General features: G+C 49.1%; 11 protein-coding genes across 11 annotated transcripts; 5 read left to right on the top strand and 6 right to left on the bottom strand.

Moving 5' to 3' along the window:
• Positions 1-643: 643 nt before the first annotated feature.
• On the top strand, positions 644-3,628 carry REV1 (deoxycytidyl transferase; the record flags this gene model as incomplete). The annotated part of the gene is made up of 1 exon (XM_002552744.1): positions 644-3,628. One exon carries the CDS (start codon positions 644-646, stop codon positions 3,626-3,628), a length of 2,985 nt encoding a protein of 994 aa, XP_002552790.1.
• A 73-nt stretch (positions 3,629-3,701) lies between these two features.
• Positions 3,702-5,207, bottom strand: PYK2 (pyruvate kinase PYK2; the record flags this gene model as incomplete). The annotated part of the gene is made up of 1 exon (XM_002552743.1): positions 3,702-5,207. One exon carries the CDS (start codon positions 5,205-5,207, stop codon positions 3,702-3,704), a length of 1,506 nt encoding a protein of 501 aa, XP_002552789.1.
• A 1,447-nt stretch (positions 5,208-6,654) lies between these two features.
• On the bottom strand, positions 6,655-8,529 carry PUT4 (proline permease PUT4; the record flags this gene model as incomplete). The annotated part of the gene is made up of 1 exon (XM_002552742.1): positions 6,655-8,529. One exon carries the CDS (start codon positions 8,527-8,529, stop codon positions 6,655-6,657), a length of 1,875 nt encoding a protein of 624 aa, XP_002552788.1.
• A 1,029-nt stretch (positions 8,530-9,558) lies between these two features.
• Positions 9,559-10,860, top strand: KLTH0D01452g (KLTH0D01452p; the record flags this gene model as incomplete). Its single annotated transcript, XM_002552741.1, has 1 exon — positions 9,559-10,860. The coding sequence occupies one exon, from the start codon at positions 9,559-9,561 to the stop codon at positions 10,858-10,860; it is 1,302 nt and encodes a 433-aa protein (XP_002552787.1).
• Positions 10,861-11,216: 356 nt separating this feature from the next.
• Positions 11,217-14,291, top strand: CIN1 (Cin1p; the record flags this gene model as incomplete). Its single annotated transcript, XM_002552740.1, has 1 exon — positions 11,217-14,291. One exon carries the CDS (start codon positions 11,217-11,219, stop codon positions 14,289-14,291), a length of 3,075 nt encoding a protein of 1,024 aa, XP_002552786.1.
• On the bottom strand, positions 14,288-16,210 carry MNE1 (Mne1p; the record flags this gene model as incomplete). The annotated part of the gene is made up of 1 exon (XM_002552739.1): positions 14,288-16,210. The coding sequence occupies one exon, from the start codon at positions 16,208-16,210 to the stop codon at positions 14,288-14,290; it is 1,923 nt and encodes a 640-aa protein (XP_002552785.1).
• A 460-nt stretch (positions 16,211-16,670) lies between these two features.
• On the bottom strand, positions 16,671-18,197 carry MEK1 (serine/threonine protein kinase MEK1; the record flags this gene model as incomplete). The annotated part of the gene is made up of 2 exons (XM_002552738.1): positions 16,671-17,513; positions 17,592-18,197. 2 exons carry the CDS (start codon positions 18,195-18,197, stop codon positions 16,671-16,673), a joined length of 1,449 nt encoding a protein of 482 aa, XP_002552784.1.
• A 159-nt stretch (positions 18,198-18,356) lies between these two features.
• On the top strand, positions 18,357-19,238 carry TFB6 (TFIIH complex subunit TFB6; the record flags this gene model as incomplete). Its single annotated transcript, XM_002552737.1, has 1 exon — positions 18,357-19,238. The coding sequence occupies one exon, from the start codon at positions 18,357-18,359 to the stop codon at positions 19,236-19,238; it is 882 nt and encodes a 293-aa protein (XP_002552783.1).
• A 29-nt stretch (positions 19,239-19,267) lies between these two features.
• On the bottom strand, positions 19,268-21,508 carry SOG2 (Sog2p; the record flags this gene model as incomplete). The annotated part of the gene is made up of 1 exon (XM_002552736.1): positions 19,268-21,508. One exon carries the CDS (start codon positions 21,506-21,508, stop codon positions 19,268-19,270), a length of 2,241 nt encoding a protein of 746 aa, XP_002552782.1.
• A 673-nt stretch (positions 21,509-22,181) lies between these two features.
• CYC3 (holocytochrome c synthase CYC3) lies at positions 22,182-23,071 on the top strand (the record flags this gene model as incomplete). Its single annotated transcript, XM_002552735.1, has 2 exons — positions 22,182-22,217; positions 22,283-23,071. The coding sequence occupies 2 exons, from the start codon at positions 22,182-22,184 to the stop codon at positions 23,069-23,071; spliced, it is 825 nt and encodes a 274-aa protein (XP_002552781.1).
• A 155-nt stretch (positions 23,072-23,226) lies between these two features.
• Positions 23,227-25,281, bottom strand: MSC6 (Msc6p; the record flags this gene model as incomplete). Its single annotated transcript, XM_002552734.1, has 1 exon — positions 23,227-25,281. One exon carries the CDS (start codon positions 25,279-25,281, stop codon positions 23,227-23,229), a length of 2,055 nt encoding a protein of 684 aa, XP_002552780.1.
• Positions 25,282-26,962: the final 1,681 nt, after the last annotated feature.

Here is a 26,962-nt window from a genome sequence, read left to right as displayed (position 1 = left end):
GGTAGGCAATGATCTGCAGACGGAAGCGTGGGCGCACCTTTACGAGCCAGCAGCGAGACGACGATGGGCCCCGGCTAAGGGCGCTTGTCAAGCGTAGCGGTGGTGGTCGCGGTGGAAGGCGGCAGGGCGGTGTTGGCGCGCGCAGAAGCGCGCGCAGCGGCAACGCGGGTCAGTCCCGCGGGTAGGGGAGACGCTGGGAATGAAACGCAGGATCCAGATCACGCCAGGAAAAAGAACGGGATTGCGAGTACCGCGAGCGCTGCGAGTGCGTCATGGTGCGTGGGTGGGAGGTTGGCGAGAATGTCGGTTGGAAGGGCGTAGACGCGCGGCGCAGGCGGTTAGGGGGGCGGTAAGGGCGAGCGCGGAGTGGGCACGTGGGAGGCGCGGCGACGAAGGGTTTAGAGGACAGGGTGCCGAGAGACGCGTGAAGGAGGGTAGGCGAGTCGGGGCGTCTGGCCAACAGGGCCGACGGGGCCGACGGGGCCGGCACGGAGAGCACACGTGATTAGAATTGTGGCACGTGGCGGGACTAGCTCAGCACGTGCGTGCACACGTGTGCACGTGCGCGCGAAACGCGTTTGTCCCGCTATTTTTTGGGCCCTTCCCGCATCACAGGCGCACACCGCGCTTCCCCGCATGGACCATGGACTACGAAGAGCTGGCGCAGCTTTTGTCGGACGCTTCAAGCCTCGACGCATCGCCGCAGGAGCCGCCGCCGCCACCGCCGCCCGACTCACCCCTGCGCTTGTATGACTCCAGCCGCGGCGCAATCGCGCGCGAGCGCTCGCAGCGGCCGTTCTCGCAGCAGCAGCGGCTGCTTTCCACGCTCGACGACGACTCGCTCGTGGGGCTCGTCAACACGTTCGACAGGCCCACGCAGCGGGCGCGGCTTCGCCGCCCCGCTGCTCCCGCGGACGACGCCGCAGACGCCGAAGATGATCCGTGTATCGTGACCAGCTCCCCCGAGCCGCCATCTTCGGTCGTGCCCAGCACGCCGCCGGCGTCGTCGCGGCTGTCTGAGTCGGATTCATCGTCTGACCGCTCGCGCTCAAGCTCTCCCACCGCGGCGCGCGTCGGGCCGCTCAAATTCGGCGACTACGCGCAGTATTTTTCCGACAAAACGGCGCATCAGCACTCCCGCGATGAGTACATGAGAAAGCTTTACCAAGACGCTCTTAACGGCGGCCGCGAGTATCCGCCAATCTTCAAGGACTGCACCATCTACATCAACGGACGCACGTTCCCAGACCGTCTACAGCTGCATCAGAAGATCATTATCCACGGAGGCTCCTTCAAGCACTTCCTCAGCGGCAAGAAAAGCGTTACCCACATCGTCGCGAGCAACCTGACGGCCAAGAAGCGCATTGAGTTCCAGAATTACAAAGTCGTGGCGCCCGCATGGATCACCGAGTCCATTGCGGCCTCCAAGCGGCTGCCGTGGCAGGACTACGCTCTTATTACGGGAGAGTACGGCCAGCAGAAGCTGCAGATAGCGCGGCCACCGGCAGCGGCTCTGCCAGCTCCAGAGCAGCAGCCCGCAGACGGTTTTGACGCCAATTCTCTGGACTGCAAACAGCCCGGGTTTCTGCAGAGCTTTTTTGCCAAGTCCAGGCTCCACCAGCTGTCGGCTTGGAAGGCCGATCTACGCGCGCTGTTCTGCGAAAAATACGTCGAGGGAGCGCACCTACAGCCGCCGCCCAAAGGTGCGCGGCTAGCTATCTTCCACGTGGACTTTGACTGTTTTTTCGCCACAGTCTCGGCGCTCAGCGACGCTCGCTACGATCTTTCTCGAGACCCGCTCGCGGTCGCACACGGTAACAACAGTTCCGAAATCGCCAGCTGCAATTATGTGGCGCGTAGCTTCGGGGTAAAAAACGGCATGTGGGTGCGCAGCGCGCGAAGGCTTTGCCCTAACCTAATATGCCTACCGTACAACTTCGAGCAATATGAAGTTAACTCCAAACTCCTATATCAGATACTAGCCGGCAGCGGCTTCTTTCAGATGATTCTTCCAATATCCATTGACGAGGCGATTTGTGTCAAGTACCTCGATGGCTTACCAGACGGTGACGCTTCTGCGCACCAACAATGCGAGGCAATTACGCGCCAAATACGCCGCGACGTCTTTGATGCTACCAACGGATGCACCGTAAGCATAGGCTGTAGTAATTCTTTGGTTCTTGCAAGACTCGCATTGAAGAAGGCAAAGCCTAATGGTCAATGCGTGATGGCCAGTCTCGAACAAGATTCCATTGACGCTTTTATAGAGGAGTTGCCTCTGCGCGATCTTCCTGGCGTCGGCGCTACTATAGTGGACAAAGTCCAGCAGCATATTTTATTCGAACAGACCGCTGAGCCGACAATTGGAGACCTCAAACGGAACTCTTCGCTACAGCTGCTCGCCAGCAAGCTGGGAACTAAGACAGGCCATAAGCTTCATTTGTTTCTTTCCGGAAAAGACGATGAAGAAAATTCCAGGGTACTGCGGGACCCGCTTGATTACTTCGCCAGAAAGTCTATATCCGTGGACATCAACTACGCAATTAGGTTCGACACCATCCACGAGATCGACGAATTCATAGACAGAATATGTGAGCATTTGACAACTAAGCTAGGAGAACTCGACATGGTCACACCCCAGGTCACTCTCAAGGTTACGCGGAGGTGTGAACATGCTCCTATTGAGCCTGCGAAATATTTGGGAAGTGGAGAATGCGATACCTTCAGCAGAAGTAGCCGCTTTGGCGTTCCTACGTGTGAGGCAGGCCTGATATCTACAGAGGTCAAAAGTTCTTTTAGAATGCTTGGCTGTCCTCCAAAAGACCTTAGAGGCATCGCTGTTCAACTGAACAAGCTGGAGAAGGTTTCTGATAGGGTTTGCCAGCTTCGCTTGCCCTTCCGGGAGCAGGACGCCTCCAGCGCAGGCTCTAGGTTTCCTGCGCTTAATGTCAATGCATTTAATTCCTTACCAGGCGCATTAAAGGAAGATGTGCGAACAGAGCTTTTGAAGCGTAAAATTAACCTTCCGCCATCACCACCCTCCAAACGCTCAGCTTCAAACTCGCCAGTAAAAGATTATTGGGGTAGGCATGGCAAAAGAACTGAGACTCTTAAGCAAGAAATGCCGAGTACACTGGACGAAGACTTCATGAACCATTTGCCGACTCAAATCCAACGGGAGATAAAGTGGGACCATGCAATTGTTAAAAAAGCTTCGAGCTCCGTTCGGAACCGCTTGAGTCGCAAAGGAACGGGGGTTTTGAACTTATCAAAAAATCGCCCTTCTAAACCTGAGGCAGTGAAATTTCAAAGCCTGGAGCGCCCCCTCGGGATTAGCAGGCTAATCAAGTCTTGGATTGACGATACTATTGATAACGGGCCCCATATTGATGACCTTAATCTGTTTGACAAATACTTGACCAAGCTGGCGGCTAAGGGAAAAACGCATCATATTTTGAAAATAGCTAGAACCATGTCTTCGCACCTTGAATACCATTCTTCTTTCACTAAATCAAATCCCCAAGGCCGTCAAGAATGGGAAGAGTACCTGCTGATCAGAATGATTCCGACTCTTACAGCTAGCGCAGCAAAGAGCGATAGTGGAGTTCAAGTAACTTTTGACCTGTAATTAATACGAGTAAACCAAATTGATTTTTACCGATGTATAAATTTATAAAATGTACACATTATTCATTCATAACTTAGACAGTCAAGACACGCAAGGTGTTGGAGTGGCCGACACCAGCAGCGAAACCTTGGATGGTGACGATGGTGTCACCCTCCTTCAACATACCAAACTCCTTGGCCTGCTCAATACCGAATTGCAGACGGCTCTCGACGTCCTTGGTCCAGTCGGACTCAGTACCCTTCTCGTAGACGAATGGGAAGACACCTCTGGACAAGTGAGAGATTCTAGCAGTTCTTGGGTTTCTGGTGACCAAGATAATTGGGACGTTTGGCTTGTACTTAGAGACCAATCTTGGGGTGCTACCAGTGGTAGACAAGACAATGATGGCCTTAGCTCTCTGCTCGAAGACAGAGGCAACAGCAGCAGCAGCGATGGTCTCAGTAGTAGAGGTTGGCTTTGGAGTGCAGTTTCTCAAGTCATCGTAGGTTGGGATGTATGGGATAGCTTGCTCGGCCATCAAGGCGGTCTCAGCCATCATGGTGACAGCGTTGATTGGGTAGTTACCCTTGGCGGTCTCACCGGACAACATGACACAGTCAGCACCGTCCAAGACAGCGTTACCAACGTCAGAAACCTCAGCTCTGGTTGGTCTTGGGTTGTAAGTCATAGACTCCAACATCTGAGTGGCACAGACAACTGGCTTACCGGCCAAGTTACACTTAGCGATCAGCTTCTTCTGAACAGCCAAGACTTGTGGAGCTGGGATCTCGATACCCAAATCACCTCTGGCAACCATGACACCGTCGGTAACCTCCAAGATCTCGTCGAAGTTGTTGACACCCTGCTGGTTCTCAATCTTGACAATGATCTTGATGTCCTTACCGTCCTCACCCAAGACCTCTCTGATGGTCTTGACGTCGTTGGCGGTTCTGATGAAAGAAGCGAAGACCATGTGGACACCGTTCTTGACACCGAATCTCAAGTCGGCCTTGTCCTTCTCGGACAAAGCTGGCAAGTCGACGTCGGTACCTGGCAAGTTAACACCCTTGTGAGAGCAGATCTTACCGGCGTTCAAGGACTTAACCTTCAGGGTCTTGTCATCAACGACCTCCAAGACCTCGAAAGACAAAACACCGTCGTCAACGTAGATGACTCTGCCCTTCTCGATGACCTTGGTGATGTTCTTGTAGTCGATGTACATGATCTTGTCGTCACTGGACTTGGCGTACTTGTCGTCAATGGTGAAGATCATCTCGTGGTTTGGTGGGATTGGGTAGTCGACCTCGTTGGTGGTGGTACCAGTTCTGATCTCTGGGCCCTTGGTGTCCAAAGCGATAGCCAAAGGTCTGCCTGGGTATAGCTCCTCAGACTTTCTGGCGTTGTCAATGACGGACTGGTGGTACTCGTAAGAACCGTGAGAGAAGTTCATTCTAACAATGTTCAAACCGGCCTTTCTCAAAGCAACCAAAGTCTCTGGGCTGTTGGTCTTTGGGCCAATAGTACCGATGATAGAGGTTCTTCTCAAGTTAGAACCAGTGTCGGTCTGCAAGTTAGATAGCCATCCTAGTCTGGACTCCATTGTGATAGATGTGATGTTAGGGCTGTTGATTATGAGTAATGAACTGCTGAAGAGCGCAGGAGAAGACTTTTAGTAGGAAGTAGCAGGAGACAAACCGCTGCAATTTATAATGTCCGTTCCGATTTTTTTTTCAACAACATATTCTAAACTCCAACCCAACCCGTCGTGGTGCTTCGGGCGCGAGATCCAACTCGTGTCACCCACTGCATCATGTCGCTATACTACGTTTAATCACACAACGTCGTAGGTTTTGGCCTTGCAGGTTTTTTTGACAGGTAGCCGCACCTAGATTCTAGCGCTGTTACGTAATCCTGGCTAGGAAGTCAGCTTCCAGCTACGAAAGCGGCCTTTGGGAGGAAGCTATGCGCGCAGGAAAGAGGAAGCCAGCGACGGAGGAGGCGCGGAAGCCGTCTCTGGAGGCATCTGCAAGTGACGTAAACGAAAAGCGGGTCGCCGGGTAATTTGTGCTCACGTGCCGCGAGAAATGGTCCCACTAGCACGTGGTTTCATGTCGTTTGAAGCACGTGGGAGCCGGGTGAAGCAACGCTTTGGAAAGCCGGTACACGTGACTCAGTTCTCGGCGGCTAGAGGATACCCGCACGACGGGTCCTCAACGGAATGGATTAAGCCGCCGCTTCCTCAGCTTTGCAGTGCGGAATATATCCCCATTGGAATTTGGTTTTCGCCTTACCCGCGCACGGTTTTGGGATTTCGGAACTGAGATTCCGAAAGTCAAATTCGTTTAGCACAATACCGCACCGAAGTGCTGACACAGGGCCTTGGGCTAAGCATATAAGAGTACATGGACCTTTCACAAGCGAGCGGCCTGATATTCTATGGCAGTAAGCTTGTATGTGGTCCAATGCGTGTTGAGTAGACTCAATTGGTATTTGAACCACTTGTGAAGCAAATTTGAGAATGATGCGCTCTGGTCTAGTGACACAATATATTTTAAGGGACGGATATGTCGCGGATATTCATCATTCAGTTTAAGCAACCGCCAGCTGTTTGGGCAACTGGTACTCGAGGGAGCGTTCCAAACTTTGGGCACTTTCCTCGAAGAGCATTCAAGTCAGCGTATTCGCGTCATCGATCGATTCATGGGGTAAGCCCAGGGCTCAACGGACAAGAAAGCCGTTGAAAACTAGAGAATTTCTAACCGCTCACTCTTTAAAATGAAAAGCAGCAATCTCCAGGTGCGCAGTCTGAGAGCCATCACGGTTCATTGCTTGAGCATGTGCCGCTTAACACCTCACACATGACGCTCAATGGCTAGATGTCAGCCAAGGTGCTAGCGAGCGTTTAAGATGACCTAAATTACAGCTAGGTGTTTAGGTACATCTAGGCACCGGGGTTTGAAACGCCCAGAGGCAGTGTATTACCAAAGAATATTGAATACCTATTTGAATGTGATATCTAGAGCGCATGCATGAGCGAGCCCGCGCGCTCACAGCAACCATTGCTCGAATTTTTGCCAAGCATTCGCTGGAGGAATACGCTGGGCATCGAGAATCTTGGTCTCTTCCTCAATCTCCGCGAGACCCGTTGTCACGTCGACCTCGGCGACGGGCAATAGCCAGGTGGACCATGTGCGAGTGTATATCTTGTGTCCGACCCATAGCACTACAAAAATGGGCAGGGTAATGTAGGCTGCAACGAAGTCGGAAGCATTCCAGTTGACGAAAGAAGCGTAGCCGTTAGTTAAGCAAATCAGCGAAACGACGACAATAAAGAAATAGGTTCCGTATGGTTGGAGAGGCGACTTGAATGGTACACGCTCGTATAGTCCACGGAAGAACACAGCCTTGCGGAACTGCAAGTAAGCAACACCAATACAAATCCAGCCGATGAACCCAGAAATGGTTGAAATGTTCGAAAACCATGTGAAGGCCTTGGCCGAGCCTGACGAAACATTCAGGAACGCAAGGCACGAAAATGCCGCACTCAATGCGACCGCGTAGTAGGGCACACCCTGGCGGTTGATACGTCCCAAGATGCGAGGGGCATTGCCATCCTCAGCCATTGACAGTAGCGAACGAGAAGCTGCGAACATGAACGAATTGCCGGACGACCAAGCGGACGACAGAATACAGGCGTTAATGATGTGAGGGAGGACTTTGATGTGCGCGTTTTGGATGGCAATCACAAATGGCGAAGAGCCGGCACCTGCCTTACCCTCTGCCAAAGCGTTTTTAAGCACGGGATCGGTACGCGAAACAATAACACCAATCGCCAGCGCAGACGCCACGTAGAAAAACACTAAACGATAAGCAAAACGACGAGAAGCCTTCTCGATATTACGTCTCGCGTCGAGAGCTTCTGAAGAAGTGATCGCTACCAACTCGGGACCAAGAATAAATGCGAACCCGCCCTTGATTACACCGGTCCAGATATCCAGAAAACGACCTGTGTTGCCGGTGGTGATGTGGTAAGCAAACGCGCCTGGGTGTTGCCAGTAACGAAAGCCTAGGCGGTCGTGGGTTGGACCGCCACCCCAGAACAGAATGAAGCTCACGAACAGCAGGCCCACGATACACAGAATCTTGAGAATAGCGAACCAAAACTCGGTTTCACCGTATATCTTGACAGGTGAGAAATTCAGTACCGTAACGACTCCGAGGAAAATGGCAATCCACGCACCCTTGGGCACTGCCGTCGTCCAGTAAGTGACGACACCCGAAGCGGCAGTACATTCCGCAGCAATCAAAATCACGTAACAGTAGTAGTAGTTCCAGCCTGTGGCAAACCCCAGAGAGGGGTCCGCGTAACGAGTGACGATCTTTGAGATCGAGCCACCCGATTGCCCGTTACTTCCAGGCAGAAAGCATACCATTTCTCCCAGCGAGTTCATGACCGGATAGATCACGAGCGAGATAATGATGTATGATGTTAGCAGTCCCGCGGGACCGCACGTGCTCAGGGTCGAAGAAGTTCCGACGAACAGACCTGTACCGATAACACCACCAAGCGCAATCAGTTGGATGTGACGGGACTGGAGGCCCTTCTTTAGCCCGTTAGCCTCGGCTCCAGCAGCGGCGGCGCCAGAGCCTGGTGAGCCCGATGTGTTGAGCGCGGAGAGCGACTCGGTATCAAGTTCGAAAACCTGGCCGGTCTGTTTGTCGACGATCGACGTTTCGCCGGCGTCCTTGAGATCTCTAGGGGTTGACATCGCTAGATTGAGGTGTCTGTAGCTTGCTAGATGATGGAAGAAAGTGGTCGGTGCAGCAGCAGAGACAATACGAAGCGGTTCGAGCCTGACTGGAGTATCTTTGCAGTACGAAGCGGGAGGCCGATAACTAGCAAGGCACTTGAGGTTCTTCATCCGAAGAGGCTACCGTCGAGCTGCGACCTTGTCATTCTTATACAGGTCCGCTAGAAGCAGCAGAGAACCTCCGATGAAGCTGCTTTGCACCTGACGTGCAACGGTATACCGCCAATACCCCGAGATATAGGCTAGATAGTACACAACGGGAGATAGAGGCTTACAGCTACAGATACGAGACACAGGTGGGGCAAACAAGCACGCGTGCAGGTGGCCAGGTGTGTCAATATCGGGCGCCGTGACCCGGGTCTTAGTCGTGTGACCAGGAAACCCGCCAAAGGCGCAGAACGATAACGCGCCGCGATAACGGAACACCGCGCCCGGGACTAGCACTGAAAAACTCTGTCCGGCGTAATAGCCATAGTGGCTATATCAGTCACTACGTACGATGTTATACTCATTTCTTCCTGCCTCACAGTACCGGGACGGGCCTTCCGAGCCCGGGACGGGGCGCGTACTTCGTGCGCGCACGGCTGGCCAAAATGCGCCGAGAAAACCTCTAGAAAGCTTGTTTGTCAAAGATCCTCCCCGCAAACTTGCTTGAAACACCTGGACGAAAGCTTCACCATATTCCCGTGCGCGATCGCACCTTACCGCGGTGTTCATTTCGCCCCCATAAAGGCGAGGGTCAGCACCCTTAATATGAACCCGTATCGCTCCGCGTTGTTCTCTATCTCAGGGCCCCCATTTGTTTCCGAGAGCGAGGGTGTGCGGCTCCAGGCTGACCTGATCCCGCTGATGTAATCATAGTTCCTGCGGCGCTCGAAAAAAGCCGCGAGTTTATCCAGAGAAGCAATTCCCGCGCGGTACATACGATATAGGCACTCTGTACGGCAGGATGAGGAACGGAACGGAACAGAATTCTGCATTCCATGTATCATGATGTACGTACCATTATGTGTCAAAAGCTCGAGTCAAGTCACACACCGCTTTATAAGAGGTCGAATTTCCATGCGCAGCGGCTAGGGGGCCTTCCTAGCTTACCGCTGACAGTCTCCGCTCGAACCACTAACCCAATTCATCGCTGCTATGTCCTTCGGCAAGTCTTTCAGATCCCACTTCCCTTTTCTCGACCCATCCGTCACGCCTGTGAACCATGGCTCGTTCGGCCTCACGCCGGGCTGCGTCATCGAGCAGCAGAAGCGCGTCTCCGAAGCGCATGAGAGCTACTCGGACCGATTCCACTTTTCTGATGCTGAGCACTTGTATGCGCGACAGATCCAGGCGCTAGCGCGCTACCTGCGCCTCGACCCTCGTAACCTTGCCCTAGTCACGAACGCTACCTGCGGCGTCAACACGGTCTTGCGTTCCATCAAATGGGACTTCAGCCGCGACAAGGTCCTAGTGCACTCCACTTCGTACACCTCGTGCGCTAACACTGTTAAATTCCTCGCGGACTACTACGGGCTCCAGTATGATGTGGTCAAGCTCGACTACCCGATCGAAGACAGCGATCTGCTAACCCGGTTCCACGAAAAGCTTGCCACAGGCAACTACCGTCTCTGCATGTTTGACTTAATCTCGTCGATGCCGGGCGTCATGCTGCCATGCGAGCAGCTCATTCAGCTGTGCAAGCAACACGATGTGCTCTCCCTGGTCGACGGTGCCCATGGAGCGGGACTGGTGGACCTCCAGTTCCTTGACACTTTGCAACCCGACTTCTTTACCACCAATCTCCACAAGTGGCTGAGCGCGCCCAAGTCCTGTGGCCTTCTCTATGTCAATCCCAAGCACCATTCCACCATTCAAACTCTTCCCATATCCTGGAATTATTCAAACCAAAACTGTCAATACATTCCCAACCCAACAACTGCCGAGGACCGCTTGCAAAACGAAAACCTGATGCATAACAAATTCTGGTTTGTAGGCACCATGAACTACGCCCAGTATTTTAGCATAGAAGAGGCGCTCAAGTTCCGCGAGGAGACCTGCGGCGGGGAAGACCGCATTCGAGAATACCAGTGGCAGCTTCAACGTGAGGCCGTGCCTTTGATTGTTGCTGAATTTGGGCCCGGTGCCAGGCTGCTTCAAAACTCAACAAACACTTTGGCCGTTGCCGGAATGTTCAATGTCAATATCCCCTTGCCTGAGAAATATTCTGCCTTGAAGCAGAAATTGGCTTCAGATCCATACTACTTCATGGACTTCAAACAGAAATGCTTCGCGCTCATGTTTTCGAGGAAAGCGTTTTTACCTTTCATTTACCATAATGGGGAGTTGTGGGTGCGCTTCAGCGTCCAAGTGTATAACGAATTGGAGGACTATAAAATTGGCGCCAGATCAATCAAATCTGCCGTGATGGAGGTTTTAGATGCAGAGCACGGCGCTTGATTATGATATTAATCTACATTTATAGAATGCATGACACTTTCAGAAGCGGTCAATAATTTACTAATTAGGTGGCGGAACATAATTTTCAGTGTCGCGAAAATCTGTGAAAATAAAAGCAGAGTTCTTTGTTATTTTCGTTAGTGCGAGGAGCAATGAAGCTTTCACCTAGGAACCCAGGGTGGTGAGACCTAATGATGGTTTCTAAAACCAAATGCAATCTTGATCTTGTCAGCGCTTAATGAACTTTTTATTTAAGCACAATCGTACAATATTACTTTGTTTTGAAGGATCATCACTTTCATGTAATCAAATTCACACACTCCTGTGAAAGTGCTGTAAATCAAGAGGTCAACCCTATGGAACCGCAAAATGCCGAATCAATACTGGAGTCCATAGAAGAAGGTGTCTGCGGCTTAGGGCCGCTCCCAGAGTTACTGAAGGCGATTGACCAGTTTCAACAGGATCCATCTATACTCGAAGATCGCCTTTCTGAGTTCATTACAAAACTAGTCGACGGCTTCTTCACTTGCAGGTCAGAGGACCAACATCGATGCTCACAAGTTTTCTACACGTTCTCTAAGGTATGTGGCATCAAAAAGGTAATGAATCATCTTTCCACTGATATATTCCTTCTTCCTAAAATCCTGGAGAAACTCAAAGATTCAGGCGACTGGCAAGATTCATACTTGCTGCTTGCTTGGCTGAAAATGGTTCTTATGTCACCGTTCAAGCTGGAAAACGATTCGCAAATTTACAAAATGACAGGCAAATTCAAATCGTTACAGGCCCTACATCCATTAGTTTCGGCGGTTCATGCAGAACTTTTCGCAAAAAATATCGGATTGTTTCGCTCAAGCTTCTCGAATGAAACCTCTGACCTGTACACAGTGAACTTCACACTGAAAGCCGTGTTAAGGCAAGGGCAGGTTCATGAACGTCAAGCGGTCCTCGATTCGGCAGCTCTGAACAACTTAACCAGCTTTTGCATAGATAATGCAGACAGCGCTAATGAGATTAAACTTAAACTTACTTTCAAAACTCTACCAAAACTGTGCAAGTTACACGCGGCCCATCGTAACTGGGAAGCCATCGAAGAAATAGCTTCATGGCTGCTGGACAGCTTCAACGTACCTTTCACCGAGTTAAGGTTTCAGCTTGCTCATAATTTTGCTAAAATTATGGAGCTGCTCATGGCCCTTGATCCTGAGTCAGCATCCTCTTTGATAGAATCCATCGTTCACGATGCAAGGCATACGCTCTCCTCAAATCCAACAAATACAATAGACGAGGACACCTTGCACACACAGCTTCTCGTCATCGCCGAAAGTTCTCGAATTAAGTTATTGAATCCGGAGCTTGTAAAGCTGGTAACCGAATCTATTGTCCCGATAACCATAAAGTTCCAACAGACAAAAGTCAACAAGATTTCGGGACACCAAATTAGAGATGCCACCAATTTTGTTTGTTGGTCACTTGCCAGGAACTGCGACATAAACTCTGAGTCGGAAAATTTGTTCCTTAATTCATTGATTTGTTCCTTGCTTGATCGAGACCTTTTAATCAGAAAATCCTCTGCCGCAGCGCTTCAGGAGATTTTAGGTAGATACGGCAACACACTGCTAGAGAGAGAAAACGTTATGCGTGTTATCGAACTTCCAAATAAAAACCTCGAGACTTCTTATTTACAGAGCGTACCTCAACTTTTTAAGATTTTTAAAGAGGAAGATTCAAGATATTCAAATGCGCTTTTGGATTGGCTTTTAGATTATAACGTTCTTCAAAGTAACGATTTGCACATTGTTAAATTGACCTGTGGCTTGATAAGAATATTACTAGAAAAGCAAGACGCAAATTACCTTCCAGACTGTTTTTGGAACCGCGTATCTGAGTCGGCAGCCTTGGTGTTTAAGGGCAACGATGCCCTAAGGAAGTGCTGTTTTTCTTATCTTGCCACAGAGGCACAATTGCTCAAAAACGACACCGTGAGAAAGTGCTGTTCTGAATGGCTTCCTTCACTTCTTGCTGTTCTTAGCCCGAGGTCTCCTAACCCCTCTGAGCGGTTCAAAACGCTCTGCGTTCTAAAGATGCTGCGTTCTTTTTCAATCGAAAACACGGGCTCTTTTCAAATTGACGTTCATACCCTTGATATTCTCTTCCAAATCGTACGACACCGTTCGATTTCTGATCGCGATTACAACGAAGTAAAAATGTGTTTTGTTTCATTAGTTTCTATTCTCTCCTGCAAAAAAGGAGAGACGAAGGTTACAACCATAGTCGATAGCTTCAAGCAAAAGTTCGAAACACTTATTAGGCAAAACAATCCATTGTGTTGTGCAGGCCTTGCTTATATTGATCCTGATCAGTTCATCAAAGTATTTAGGGAGTTATGCCCGCATATGGACTGCGAAGCTCGCCGCGAAGTTGTTTCTGGAATATCTGATAGACTGTTGAGTATCGAGGCACCTAGGGTACTCTCAATATTAACAGCAACTGTTGATCTTTTAGACGATTATACAGTTACGGACAGAGGAGATGTAGGAAGTCTGGTCAGAAACAGCGTTGTTGAATTAATTGAAAGACACAGAGATGTCTTCATGCAGATCGACCCTGCACTAAAATCCACGGTTTGTTCAAAGCTTTTGAGGATAGCCGCCGAGCCAAATGAGAAACTACGGCAAAAGTCGTTCCAAGTTCTGACTCGGGGACACGATCTTAATCAAGGTGATAGTCACGATTCAGCCATTTTGAACTTCTTTCAAAAATACTATCAAGACAAGGATACTGAGTTTTGGGTGGGATTCATGTTTTCTGCTGGTGCGATGTACTCAACAGATCAACTGATACGCACTAGTATTGACAGTTTTCTCAAGTTCTATGAAGCGCTCTCCAAGGAACGGAAGCTGAACTTACTAAATCACCTTATGCGAATATTGCCGTCGTTTTCTGAGATAGAGGCATGGCAAGCTTCCAAGGAACATAGAAATGCCCTAGGATGCCAGAAAAAAGACTTGGTGAAGCAGGCTCTTGCTTCAATAACATTTTGGAGGCGAATTTTTGAGTCTGGCATGGATGTCGACCCAGCTTTTAATGCGACAGGGGCGTATGCTAAATTTTACAATCTGCATTTGATCAAAAAGTTTGCGCCACTAAAGCTTGCCGTAGTAAGGCTCATGCCATTTATTGCAATAAGTTTCAAGAGGCGTGCACCACATGAGGACAGAATGTTTGCAAATATAGTTTTAAAACGACTAAAAACCCTCGCTTGTGGAGCAAAATCCAAGTCTCAAAAGCTTACTCAAATACAGGCCATGTCCTTAGAGGGAATGGTAATCATCTATTTGGCGTTTGGAGATGATAAAAAAGTCATAGAGCTTGAAGAAGTGTCCAGAGAAGGCCCAAAATCTCTCCTGACCTTCCAAGAAAGCATCTAATCAAGTTTTCCCTTTATGGATTGTGTTAAATGCCCCAGTGTCTCCTTTATACGTTCTGTATTTTCACAGTCGGCAATAAGAGAGTAAACACTTGATGATTTTGCATCCATTGCATTATTTGAATCAGATTCCAGCTGTAACAAAGTCTTTGGGGACAATTCCTGAATGAAATGAGGCCCAAATATATCCACAAGAACATCCTTCTGTATGTGGGAAGAGTAGACGCCACGATCCTTTTCATTTTTGTACCACGTTCCCACACGTTCAACAATTTTCCCCACACCTGTAAGGTGCCAATCTTTTGAGAATTTGCTTTTGATCAACGATAAAATGGGCTCTCCTGGCTGCCAGGAAGGTGATCCGTCTTTCCCGAAGCTAAAACAAGTGTCCCCAGCATCAAGTAAATGATGGAAAAGGTAAAAGTAGACAGAAGAGACATTAGGGCCCCGAGTTGCACTCTGCATCAAATAGAAATAGTCTTTGTTCGTTAAATTGAACGTTGCGACACCATGGTTAGAGGTCAATTTTTTGAAGTCGTGCTTTAAAAAATTGAAAAGTTGGTAGCCAGCAAGCTTTGCAGAGGACGATTTCCCCACTGACCGGAGAATAACATGAAAGCCGCCGCAATTTCTTGAGGATATTAGGTTGTGAGAATTCAGGAAATCCTCCGTTAGGCCAAGTTTGACTATTGAATGGCGCCAGAAAAGCGTCACCAGGCCTAATGATCCTGTCGAAGCCACAGTTGAGAGAATGGTATTAAAGTGAAATGCTTTGAGTGAAGCCGATGCCGTAGGATGAGGCCGGGTTTCCTCAAACAAGTGATACCAGCCCTCTAGTGCCATGCGGTGATGAGGCAACTTACTGGATAGAAACTCCATTGAGGCTGTTTCATTGTAAAAATCAATTTCCGATTCATCAAATAAGTTGATGTAGTCTTTGAAAGAGAGATCCTTTTGGAACGTTTTCCAGGGGACAAAGGCGCTGCGAAGTTCAGGATCATTTGCTTTGTTTATTGCCAGTTGCACTTTAAAGGCTCCAAACTTTTCAGCAATGAGCTTCACGTCATTTAAAGGCTTTTCAAGGTCTAGAGCGCACTTTTTAAGCAGAAGCTCCAGTGTTGAACAAGCAATATCTTCCAAGCCAAGCGTCACAAACTCGCGGATGCAGTGAAGGAGGAGAGACGAGGCTAACTCAAGGCCCAGTGAATCTCTGCCCAAATTGCTTGATTCTAAGAATTGAACCAGATGTGCTATCTGCTTGGTTTGCAGATAGAAAGAAATCATTGCGTAAACCTTTATGTCTTCATGTTCAATCAGATTGTTGAAGGCATTCAAAAAGGTCATAGACCCGAGACGTGTGACGATGTCTGCACAGTTCCTTAAAAAAATCTTGTCAGGTTTCAGCGGTCTTCGAAACGCAACAATCTCATTATAGTCTCTCAGTAGTTTTAACGTAAACTTTGCCAGGCACACAAGCTCTTCTCGTTGAAAGCCACTAGATTTTGCGCGCAACATGTGGGAAACTTCCCGGTATAATTCAACGGGCACGTTCCCCGCTATAGGCTTTCCCGAGCTGGAGACCCACCTAACTCTACTTGATTTTATTCGGTTCAAAAGGATGAAGTACCCCCCCGCATCGTTAGCAAAACGGAGTCGCCGCAGCGTGCTAAGAATAACATTTAAAGAGACATCAATGGATCTACTAGGATAAATCGCTCCGCTGTGCGGCAACGTGTAAGATCTCCGCGTAGTGGCTGTATTTACTAAAGCCTCCCTCAACCAAACGTCGCTGCGCGACAGCGCCTTCGTAGAGGCGGTTTTCAGAGAACCATTTTCCAACTGTTTAACCAGTTTGTCACCTCCTAAAATCTTAGCTGCAAAGTTTTGCAGAGATAATGGGGCTCCCTTCTTTTTTAGCATTTATACATCGTATGTATCCAGCGCGGTTGATGTAAGTTGGATCTCGCTTCGCTAATATTGCTAGATGAAAATAATTCATTACCGTGTGCAAGGATGCGACGTTAGAAAATAGCATTTATGAGCGAGTCTTTAGAGAACAACGTGATGTAACAAGATTCGCAGACGTTGCTCCACTTTTATCCCTGGTGGTCATTTCGTGGAATTGGCTGTCTTGCCCGAAAAGTTACTGCTTGATAACAGAGACTCCCAAACATCAACTTAAATTGTCACGTTGAAGCCAACACTAAGTCAAAGTGTGTTCAGGACCTACGCATTCAATTGGAACAACCATTATTACCTTGCCTCAACTCTGTTTGTTGAAAAGAACGGGCTGGGAGCGGACATGCCAGTTTCGCCTGGAGCACGTTGCTGATCGTTAGCCAAAAGCAAACAGTGTGGAGACATGTATGTTTTACCCGTTTTAAGACAGTTCTAATTTTCTCGCCTTTTTATTCATAACAGAAGTTGGCGAGAGTTTAACGCTTTTTGGCAGCTTTCTTTTCCAGTTCGTCTCCTCGAAGCTCTGTCTGGGTTCAGAATCGGGTATGATCTTCTTCTGGTATATTTTCTCCAAGTGACCTTTGTGTTTGGCTATCCAAGGGTGTTGGAAACTGCGGCTGCTATCTAGGCGTTTCGTGACATTTGTCTCAAGCAGGCTACGAACAAAGCTTTTTGCGTGTTCAGAAACCTTGGTCCATTGCTTGGTACTCATGTCAAGATTTCCAATTTTGGCATTGCATATAATGCTGGCTTCTGAACCGTCGCCATAAAAGGGTGATATGCCGGTAAGCATTATATGTGCAATAACACCCAAAGACCATAAATCGCATTTAGCATCATAACCGTGCTGCTCCATGGTCGCAGCTCTTGAGAATTCTTTGTACGCAGCTCTGTCGGCCTTGAAACCCACTTCTGGAGCGCAGTATTCTGGAGTTCCAACCACAGTGTGCATTCGAGAATGTTTCGTAGAAAGATCTTTCGCGATGCCAAAATCCGCCAAGACAATCCTCGTGCAGGGTTCCGGGGTACATAAAAGAATGTTGTCGAGCTTAAGGTCGCGATGCACAACTCCCTGAGAATGGAGATATTTGAGAGCGTGCAAAATTTGAAATATAATAACTAGCGCTTCGGTCTCAGGAATTGGTGACAGACAGTCAGTTTTCGCGAGGTAGGAAAAGAGATCTCCTCCAGTAATCAAGTCTTGGAAAATGTACAGATGGTTTCTATCATCTGAAAATGTCATGTGGACCTTAATAACGTTGGGCTGTTCATCACAAGTTTAGTTAGTAGGATAGTCTCATCAGCCATTCGAGAGAACGGTTTCACAGGTTGAAAAACGTACGTGATCCAATCTCAGAAGGATTTTTGCCTCTTTGTCAAGCCTATTAGGCTTCATTTTAATAATTTTGACGGCGTAACTCCTAGGTTGATGTCTAGTGGGCTCTGCCTTTTCATTAGCCACCAAAACATGCCCAAAAGTTCCACTTCCCACAACCTTCGATGTCAGCCGCCAGTTTTCGACATTAACTTGGAACCCTAATTGCTCGATTAGATCGCTTGTCAACATCTTTATTTTTGCTTGAAACCGGTATTCGCATGCATTAGGAATTGCTATAACGTCTTCATCTTCAAGCAGGCATGTTTGTCCTCTTTTGAGCAGCAGACCGTTTATTGAAATTCCGTTTAGGGAGCAGTCCTTGACATAATGCATCGGAACGCTATCATCGTCAAATCTAATGGCCCAAAACATACAATGAATGCTGGAGATTGAAGGATGAGGGAATATAATGTCACATTCGCGGCTGTTTCTGCCAATTTTGACCAGCTTGTTTTTGAAAATGGGCACGGCGGCAAAGTTCTCATTAACATCTTGATTCCTGTATACAGGAAGAGGTTCAAGAACGCCCAAAACCTGGCCACGAAGTGATTCAAAGGTGTTGACTGCCATAGAAAATAGATCTCAAGTTCGCGTTATCCCACTGCTTTGGCCTTTTCAATATTGGTTGGAATAACTTAACGTAAAGCTCTCTGCTTAATATATTTTTAAGGTAACAAATATCTAGTTTGAGTCCGGGATATATGGGGAAGAACCAACCTGACAGAGAAAATGATAAAAACCCCCGACACACCGGAACACACAGGTGCCAACGAGGAGCTTAACGTTGATGAAATCCATGAAATAGATGAAAACGATGTTGAAGACTTAGACTTGGGCTATGGCAACGAGGACGAACAACAGAATGACAGGTCTTCGCTGAAGAGGGAGGCAAGTACCGACGATGACATAGTCTTTGACCAAAAAGATGAATTTGTACCACAGGTAAACATAAGCTCGCCCTTTTCATCTACTGCAAATATCACGAGGCTTCGGGACTCACATTCATCAGCTCAAGGGAGGCTAAGCATGTCACAGCAGTCTAAGTTTGTGTCTTATTGCGACGACCGCCTGATGGAGATCCAACGGAAGTTCGTGCAATCAAGGGGCCTAGCAGAAGAAAATGGTTACAGAGAGCTATCACCTCTATTGCAGGATCTCAAATCGCTACTTGACTTTATTTGGTACTCCATCGAAGGGATTCCAAACACGGAACTGCTTTTGAAGCAAAACCTAGATGATATGTTGGCTAGACAATTCGCGAATACGAGGTCCACAAACTTCGGGCAGACTTACTACCTAATCAGGGTCGCTGACGATTTTCTAGACTACCTCACAAAATTTGATTTGACCCATCTAAAGGTCGAAGAGCAGCAGAAGACTGTGGCAAAGGTCTTCAAGTTTCTCATGATACTGGACAAAGTTTTTGCAAAATGCCTAGAGGGTCTTATACCTGGAAATCTCAAAATGAACGGAACAGAAATGGTAAGAATAAGTGGAATAGCAGAGCGTACGCGAATGGTATTACCTCAGTACCTAGAACAGCAAAAGATCCATGGGTACCACTATGAAGTTAGCAAAGTTTACGAGGAGACTTTGGAACGATGCGCTTAAAAGTCTATGTAATATTGAATTCATACTACCTAAAATTGATCAAATGGGTTGGATGCATGAACTGTGACAAGAGAGGGAGTCGAAAGAGGAGTGACTAGTATAGGGTTGTGGCTCTCTTCTAGCATCCCAGAAGCTTGAGGGTGCGACTGCTGTTTTACCGTAGCAGTTTCTTGTGACTGCTGTTGAGCAGCCTGTGAAATACTTCTGTAAGAACTCAAATCTAGAATTACAGTGACATCTTTTGTGATTTTAGCAAGGGATGCAAGGTTGGGCCTCACTTCGTTTAATATAGGGAGATCTTTCATGATAATTTTTGTGTTAGCGAGAATTGATATGATTGATTTCAAAAATGCGTTTATGCTTTCCCAGGTTTTTGCTTTCTCTGCCGTAGTGGAAAAGACCTCGGACTTGCCAAGTGAAACATCTGATAACCTCCCTTTCAATAGTTTTGATAGCTCCATGGATTGGAAACACGTGTCTGTCAAATCTTTGATTTTGGCGGCTATTGAACTTGTTATGCTCGACATCTCTGTTGTCTTCGTACTGGCGATAGCACTTTTCGTGATTGCGGAAGTCAACTGAGAATAAACTACAGTCACCATTGAAATGACTGTGTTGAGAGTGTGATACAGTTGCGCATCAATGTCAGCACTTCCTTGATCCTCAGGCCCCATTTTGTTATCGACAACTGGAACAGCAGGAGTGCCAGCTTGGGGCGGCACGTCGGCCGCCCTCCGACCTGCGTGCGGCGACTGCTGCGTCAGATCAGGCTTAAAGCTAGGTGAACCGTCGTTTGCTGCCCTGACTTCTCCTGCCAGATTGCTTTGGGATGGAGGGGGCGTCGTCATGACGGATCCAGGAGCAGAACGTAAGTTACTACTTTGAGGAATTGGGGATGTGGTGGGGTGTGCAGAATTCCCGGTGGCCGAACGTTGTAGCGTGTTGCTTCTGGAGCGCGGTGTTATATGCTTAAATCCTTGAGAAACGCTCAAGGAATGGGTCCTGGCAATCCTCTTCTTCACAGGAGCGATGGAATCCTGAGGTGTAATTTGACTCCAGGCGTTGTACATTTCGGTGTAGGAGCACAGTATGTTCATATAAAATATCCTTGCGAAACAAATATCATTTCCCTGAAAGAATGATTTGAAGTTCTTGCGCAACAATGCAAAAATTTGTTTGAATATGCTTATTATGGTAAGGCATAGCTTCACCATCACGTCGTTCTTGGCGGAAGTGGGGCTCTCGCTTTGTTCCAGGAGCTCAACTAAGTTGTCAATATGAGATCTCACGCTGTACAGAAGAGATACTGAATTCACGGCAACCGCCTTATCCTCGCACAACGACGTAATCTTCCGAATACTTTGTTGACATTCCGTAAAGCTAAATAGTAGTTTGCGGCATGCAACAACTAGTTCATCCTGAGTCACACGCTGTGATGTTGTTTCTTCTGGCAAGACAGACAACCGCTTGAAGTAATCATTGTATTTGTTGTTGCTGTACAGCTCCTCTTGTCGATGTTGCTCCTCCGAAACATTGATGAATCCTCTCCGTTTAGCAGCCTTGCTAATCTTGTTGTCTGAGAAATGCTTGCGCAGGGCCACGCACCAGTATTCGTCTGGAGAAACAGAGTCCGGCAGTGAGGATGGCGGCACTTCGCTCTTAATCTGCTCGAGCTCCTCAGCCGGAAACTGGTTGCCCTCTATCTCCAGGATCTTCAGACTTCGTAACGACATAATGGCGGGGTAAAGTTCGCGTATCGAGGAAACGCTATTGTTCTTGAGCGAAAGAACCTTGATATTCTCACACCATACACGCGAGTATTCGTGAGGTAGATGTGTTATGTAGTTCGACGACAGATCGAGGATCTCAAGCCGCTGGCACTGCATCAGCGTTGCTGGGATTTCCTGGAGCTTATTGTCATGTAAATCGAGATACCTGAGTTCCGCGAGCTTGTTAAAGCCCTCCGGTAAAGAAGTTAGCAAGTTCTTCTGCAGCGAAAGGCGCTCGACCGACAACAAAAGATCAATCGTTTCCTGAGTCAGCGAAGTGATCCCCAAATCTATTAACTTGATCGTTGGATCTCGTTGCGACACCTGCTTGGACGCAAGAAATGCAAGATTGTTCCTGCGATCCACATTTTGGCGCAAATTGGACAATATGTCGCCGCGCCCGTCCATCAAACCAAAGGAGAGAGCTGTTCTGACGTACCCTTTGGCTTGGTTTCGTTGATGCGATGAGTAAGGTGACCAGGTGTGCTCGTGGCAGTTCATTTGCAATTCCACTGTACATGTATGAATCCGGGTAACAACTGGGGTAACGAATCCGTAGTCTTCGATCAAGATACTTGATCCTAAGAAGCACTTTGATTTAGCTTAGGTTTGTAAGAATAGTCCCACTAGTCGCTAGATGTTGATCGCAGTTGAAACAAGGCAAATTGTCAGCTATTGAGCCAAGGTACTTGGACACCCAATTGTACCGAAACCGTCGAAAAAGGAACTACAAAGAGACTTCTTTTACAATGAGAGACTAATGCGGTATTAGAATTTGATCCATAAAAGCTCGTGTTATAATGAAGACTTGGCTTGTTCGTAGCACGCGTTAGGATCAAGCCCGCAAATGCCACACGCGTGCTTTCCATACATCAATCCTCTGTCGATGAAATCTTTTGCCACTAGAACTTACGCTTGCTTATGCTTGACAAGCGCCGCAAGTCGATCGGGAATCTCAGTGACTGCCGAATCTGGTCAACAGTCTGAAGTTCGTTGCCTTTGTTCTCCACAATATTTGAAAAACTCAATCTTCTTGGTATCCGCTCAAGATGAAGTTGTAGTGTCACATGATCTAGAGGGGGATCGAAAGAGAAAAGTTTATTGATTTAGCGAAGACTATCATTTTGCGACATCGGATCGAAAGAGGTCGTCATTGAGCAACTATCTAATTAAAATGGGCTGGTTTTGGGCTGACTCAGGTAAAAATTCGGTATGTACACGGTCTTTTAATATTTGAAATGGACCTTATTGTGGCCACTAACGTTTTCTATGTAGACAAGCGGAAACAAGATCACCGATAAACCCTCGGAGTGTCCGTTAGGCCATTCTACGTCAAAGGTAACCTCCGGTGCGGATGGCTGTCCTGTACTACATGGTTCAAATGCACAGAACGAAATAAACCCCTTCAACAACATGCCCAAGAACTTGTCGCATGAGAAACATATCGGGCAAAAGTTAGAGCTGCCCAAAGATCGCACAACGAGCTCCATACCAAAGGGAAACCCCGGCGAAGAAGAGTTCTGGGAATATCCGTCTCCTCAGCAGATGTATAACGCTATGATCCGGAAGGGAAAGATCGACCCTAACACGGGCGAGGAGATACCGGAAGATGCCGTTGAGTCGATGGTATTCGTACACAACTTTCTGAACGAGGGTTGCTGGCAGGAGATTTTGGACTGGGAGAAAAAGTACTCAGAGCAGACTGAGATGGAGCCAAAGCTACTACAGTTTATGGGAAAACCGTCACAGCTTTCTCCGCGTGCACGCTGTTTCAGCATTCTGGGTACGCTCTTCCCATCGAAGTTCTCAGCGGAGCTTCCCTTTGACAGGCACGACTGGGTGGTTTTAAGGCCCGATCCCACCTCCTCAGACACAAAGAATCCTGGATTTAGACAAGTTCGCTACGTTATTGACTTTTACGGCGGTCCAGATGACGAAGACGGTCTCCCAACCTTCAACCTCGACGTTCGTCCGGCGTTGGACAACTTTACCAATGCTAAGGACAGGTTCACTCGTTGGACGGAGCCCATCATCCAAGAGTATTTTGGTAGTGACAAGAAGTGAAAGCCAGCGAGTATTTTAGTTGCCTTTTCTTAAAAACCGGTCCCTGTATGTAGCTTCGCGGTATGGTCTACTGCGCATAAATAACTTGGAATTTGATATTTTAATATATACACGATGAAGTTGTTTCTATTTTAATTACAAGCAGAGATCATCCACTACTGCTGCATGCCATCAGGAAGCGACACTTTATGCCGGGTCAAAGTCTCGAGGTCTCGCGTAGAAGGCGAAAAGTTCTTCACGCTATGCACGTCCTCGAGAAGTTTCTTGACGGCCTCGTCTTGCTGTGGGGAGAGTTTCCCGTCTAGACTTCTCACAAGCAAAGCCAAGGTATGGATAATCTTGGACGCGGATTGGAAAGAAAGCATTTTCTGTGCCTTTTTGGCGAATGTGGCATAGATATGGGCTTTCTCTAGAGAAGCTGCAGATTTCTCGGCAACACACTGCTCGCAAGCGGCATCGACTATTGGGTCCAGAATGGCTCTTGTTATAGTGCTAGGATTTTTAGTCTCTTGCACAAATTTCTTGAAGATTTCTTCGCAAGCTGTAATATCTCCGGCTCTAGATTCGGCGGTTATCATATAACCATACTTTCTGGAGTCCAAAGGATACTTGATTTCGTCAAATAGCTTTTTGGTGATTTCTATATCTGGACAGAACTCCACGAACCGTTTAAAGATTAAATTAGTAGTGTTCACATCATTTTTACTTTTCGAGATACTCTTCATGAACTGAAATTCTGGATCTTTCGTGTACAAAAAGTTGATGTACATCTTAAGCGCCAAACTCTTGCTATCAGGTTTTAAGGGAGCTGATGCGTCGACGAACTGCTGGCGATAAAACTCTGTGATGACGTTTTCAGGCACCTTCTCTTGAGCCATTTTGAACAGAATTTCGTTGGCAAGCTTTATCGATCTTAGTTTCTCTGGAATCTGGTCGCGCATTTTTTCAAAGCTAAAATCCCTTTTGTAGCATTGAAAGAGGAGGTGGGTTTCCAAGAGGTCCTGATCAGATTTCAGTTCCTTGGGAATCTCGCTGCTCCACAATTGCTGCAGCTTGTTGAAGTTTCTGCTTTCGCCCAAGGCTGCCAAAAGAGCAGTATAGGAGCTCACACTGATCTTTTCGGGGGCCTCAGAAATATAGGAGTTCCATACAGCCTCAATACGTTTGGCCTTCTGGTCTCTCATGTCTTTGCCGTAGACCGGAAGGTTAGCAACCGCTATAAGTAGTGAATTTTTGACTGGCTCACCCACACAATTCTTTTCCTTGGCCACGTTGAAACACTTGATGGCCTGCTGAGGTTTTTTGCAGCCGATGAATGCGTCCATAAAAAGAGCAACATTACTGGCGTCCAAGCCTTGGCTGGATTTCTCAGCGGCTGAAGTGAGCGCCGTAAACAACTTTTGCAGGTCCGCGACTTGCTCCATCGAGAGAAGCTGTCTCCGGAACTCGGCCTGGCAGGCGTGGGAGAACTCGAGCAGGAGAGCGCCAAAGTTCTCAATTACAGACGAGCGCACAGCGCTGCCGAGCTTCAGGGTGTCCACAAGATATCTGATCCTGAGAATTGGAATTTGGTCCTCCTTTTCGGCAAGATTCAAGATCTGCGCGAGCTCCGCAAGCTTGGGGGAGTTCCCAGGCAACTGAAGGTAGCCCACAGACGCGAGCGCCACGTTGTTGGCGTGGTGCGACCCGTAGGTGACCGCCTTGGGGTTCTCCGCGAGGGTCTCCAGGTACTTCACCCAAAGACCCAGCACCTCTTGAGGGCGATTAGCGGCGACCAGGTGTTCCAAGACAACCTGAAAGTGCGCGTCGCGCGCCAGCCCGTACTCGCACATGACTGTGAGGATCTCAAAGGGGTCGGGGGGCAGCTGGCGGCCCGAGTCGGCGGCGGGGCCGCCGGAACCCGCGCGCCCTGCCAGCTCGGCCTTGGAGGCCTGCAGCAGTTGCGTCAGCGCGGAATTGAGGCCGAATGAGCGCTGCAGCGTGTACTGCGAATTCGAGAGCGTCTGGGACAGGTCGTTGACCTTGGTTTTGAACAGGTCGAACGCGGCGAGCGAGCTGCGGCGGTCGGTGAGCTCTTTGCTGACCTCGCGACTCAGTTGCGAGACGGGGTGCACAGCGGGCGCCGGCGCAGCGGCGGACGAATTCCACCGCGCACGCAGACGCGCACGGATGCTCAGCGCACTGTTGGACTTGATGGACCGTGGGATCATGGCTTGACGGATTGAGAGCAGCGCCGGTAATGAGCAGATCCCTGGAACTTCTGGCCTAACGCGGTCCCAGCACAGAAAATTTGCAGGCCGGGGAAGCAGAGCTCGCCATTGACGGATCACGTGACAGAAGAGAGAGATGCACGTGACAATCTCGCATCCGGGCAACACCGACTCTGCCACCCGGCTTTATGAGCAATCTTAAAGCTCCACGCGCGCCACATGGGCGCTCCGCAGCGATAGTTGCCGTCCACGCAGAAGCGCGTTTCCGCGCGTGCTCCCGGCCAATTGCGCCCGAAGCCAGCGCCCAAGGCCAGTGATCTCGGCGGCTTCATCCTCCTCGGTTCCTACGCCTGGTCTCGTAGGCCCCGCGTCCCTGTGCTACAACTGCAGCGCCGTCAGCCGCGCCCGATTCGCTGCATGCTGTGACGAAGACCATTCTCCTGTTGCTTCCCTTATGGCGAGCGGTGCTGGCGCTTCTGGCGCTGACCAAACCGTTTCTACAAAGCTCTTCTATTTTCTGTCTATGACGTTGGGAACTCAGGCTTGCTTAGGTTCCCTCACACGACAAAATCTGCGCGAAGACATCATAGGACGCATATAGCCAAACGCAACGCGCGCATTGAGCGCGGAGATCAAACTCGGGTTTGTAGTGACACATAAAATCGAGTGCAAGGTATATAAAGAGCGGCATCAAGGTAGCGCGTGTCGACTACACCACTTATAGTGCTTTTGGCTCTCAGAAATGATGTGGCCGAAGATCTGTTCAGTATATAGGTCTGGTACATTCTAGTGCTTTCGACGTAGCGACGAGCGCGAGACCTGCGCGCGGCTATGCGCACGGGGGAGTGGGCGAAGCGGTGGCGGGCCGGTGGCGCAACGAGAGAAAGAAGGCAAACGATGCTGGACTCGGTGGCAAATGGCCGCAGGCGCTCCGCGGATTGCGGCGGCAGTTACCCGCTTTGCCCTTTTGGTGCAGCGGGTTGTACTCAAACTATACTCATTTACACAAACAATTTTCTCGCAGCTAGGAGCGAAGAAATTTCAGACTCTTGCAGGTGGTAAGTGGGCTCTGTGCTGCGCAGTTTTACCTTCGAGTTCTCCTTTGAAGTCTCTTCAACTAGAGTTGCGTCCAACGCGTGCATTCGGCGAAAAAGCGGCTTTATAGCTACGCGCGGCGATGGTTTCTACCAACAAAGACAAGCAGCCTACCGGAAAATGGCAGATGAGTGCTCTGCTCCAGGACAGCATACACACAGCGGACGGCGGTGGCGACGGCAGCGGTGCGGATCGCGGTGCGGATCGCACCGCGGGCGACCTGGCCGGCGCGATGCGCGTGGTCGATCCCGGTCACGCGATGGGCGTGCTGGGCGACTCTGGCGTCGCGCACGATGACCTGCGCGACTCGTCCCGCGAGTCGTCGGGCCGCTTCGAACCGCCCCGCGGCGTTTTGCCCTCGTCCACTTTTGCGGGCACCATGGTGGGCTCGCAGCTCGCAGGCCCGCAGCCCACGTTTCAAAGCGGGCCGGGCCTCTCGATCACCCCTGTGACGCCGTCGTCGAACTCGAGATCGACCAGTGGGACCGGCGAGTCCCACGAATCCGAGCAGCGCCGCAGTCTGCTCGACCACTCGCAGGCGCACGTGCGGTCAGCGCCCGAGTTCACGCGCGGGCCGCAGCCCAAC

The sequence above is a fragment of the Lachancea thermotolerans genome, assembly GCF_000142805.1.
Source record: "Lachancea thermotolerans CBS 6340 chromosome D complete sequence".
Classification (NCBI taxonomy): domain Eukaryota; kingdom Fungi; phylum Ascomycota; class Saccharomycetes; order Saccharomycetales; family Saccharomycetaceae; genus Lachancea; species Lachancea thermotolerans.
Note: the sequence above shows the minus strand (reverse complement) of the source record. Positions and strands in the feature narration are given on the sequence as shown.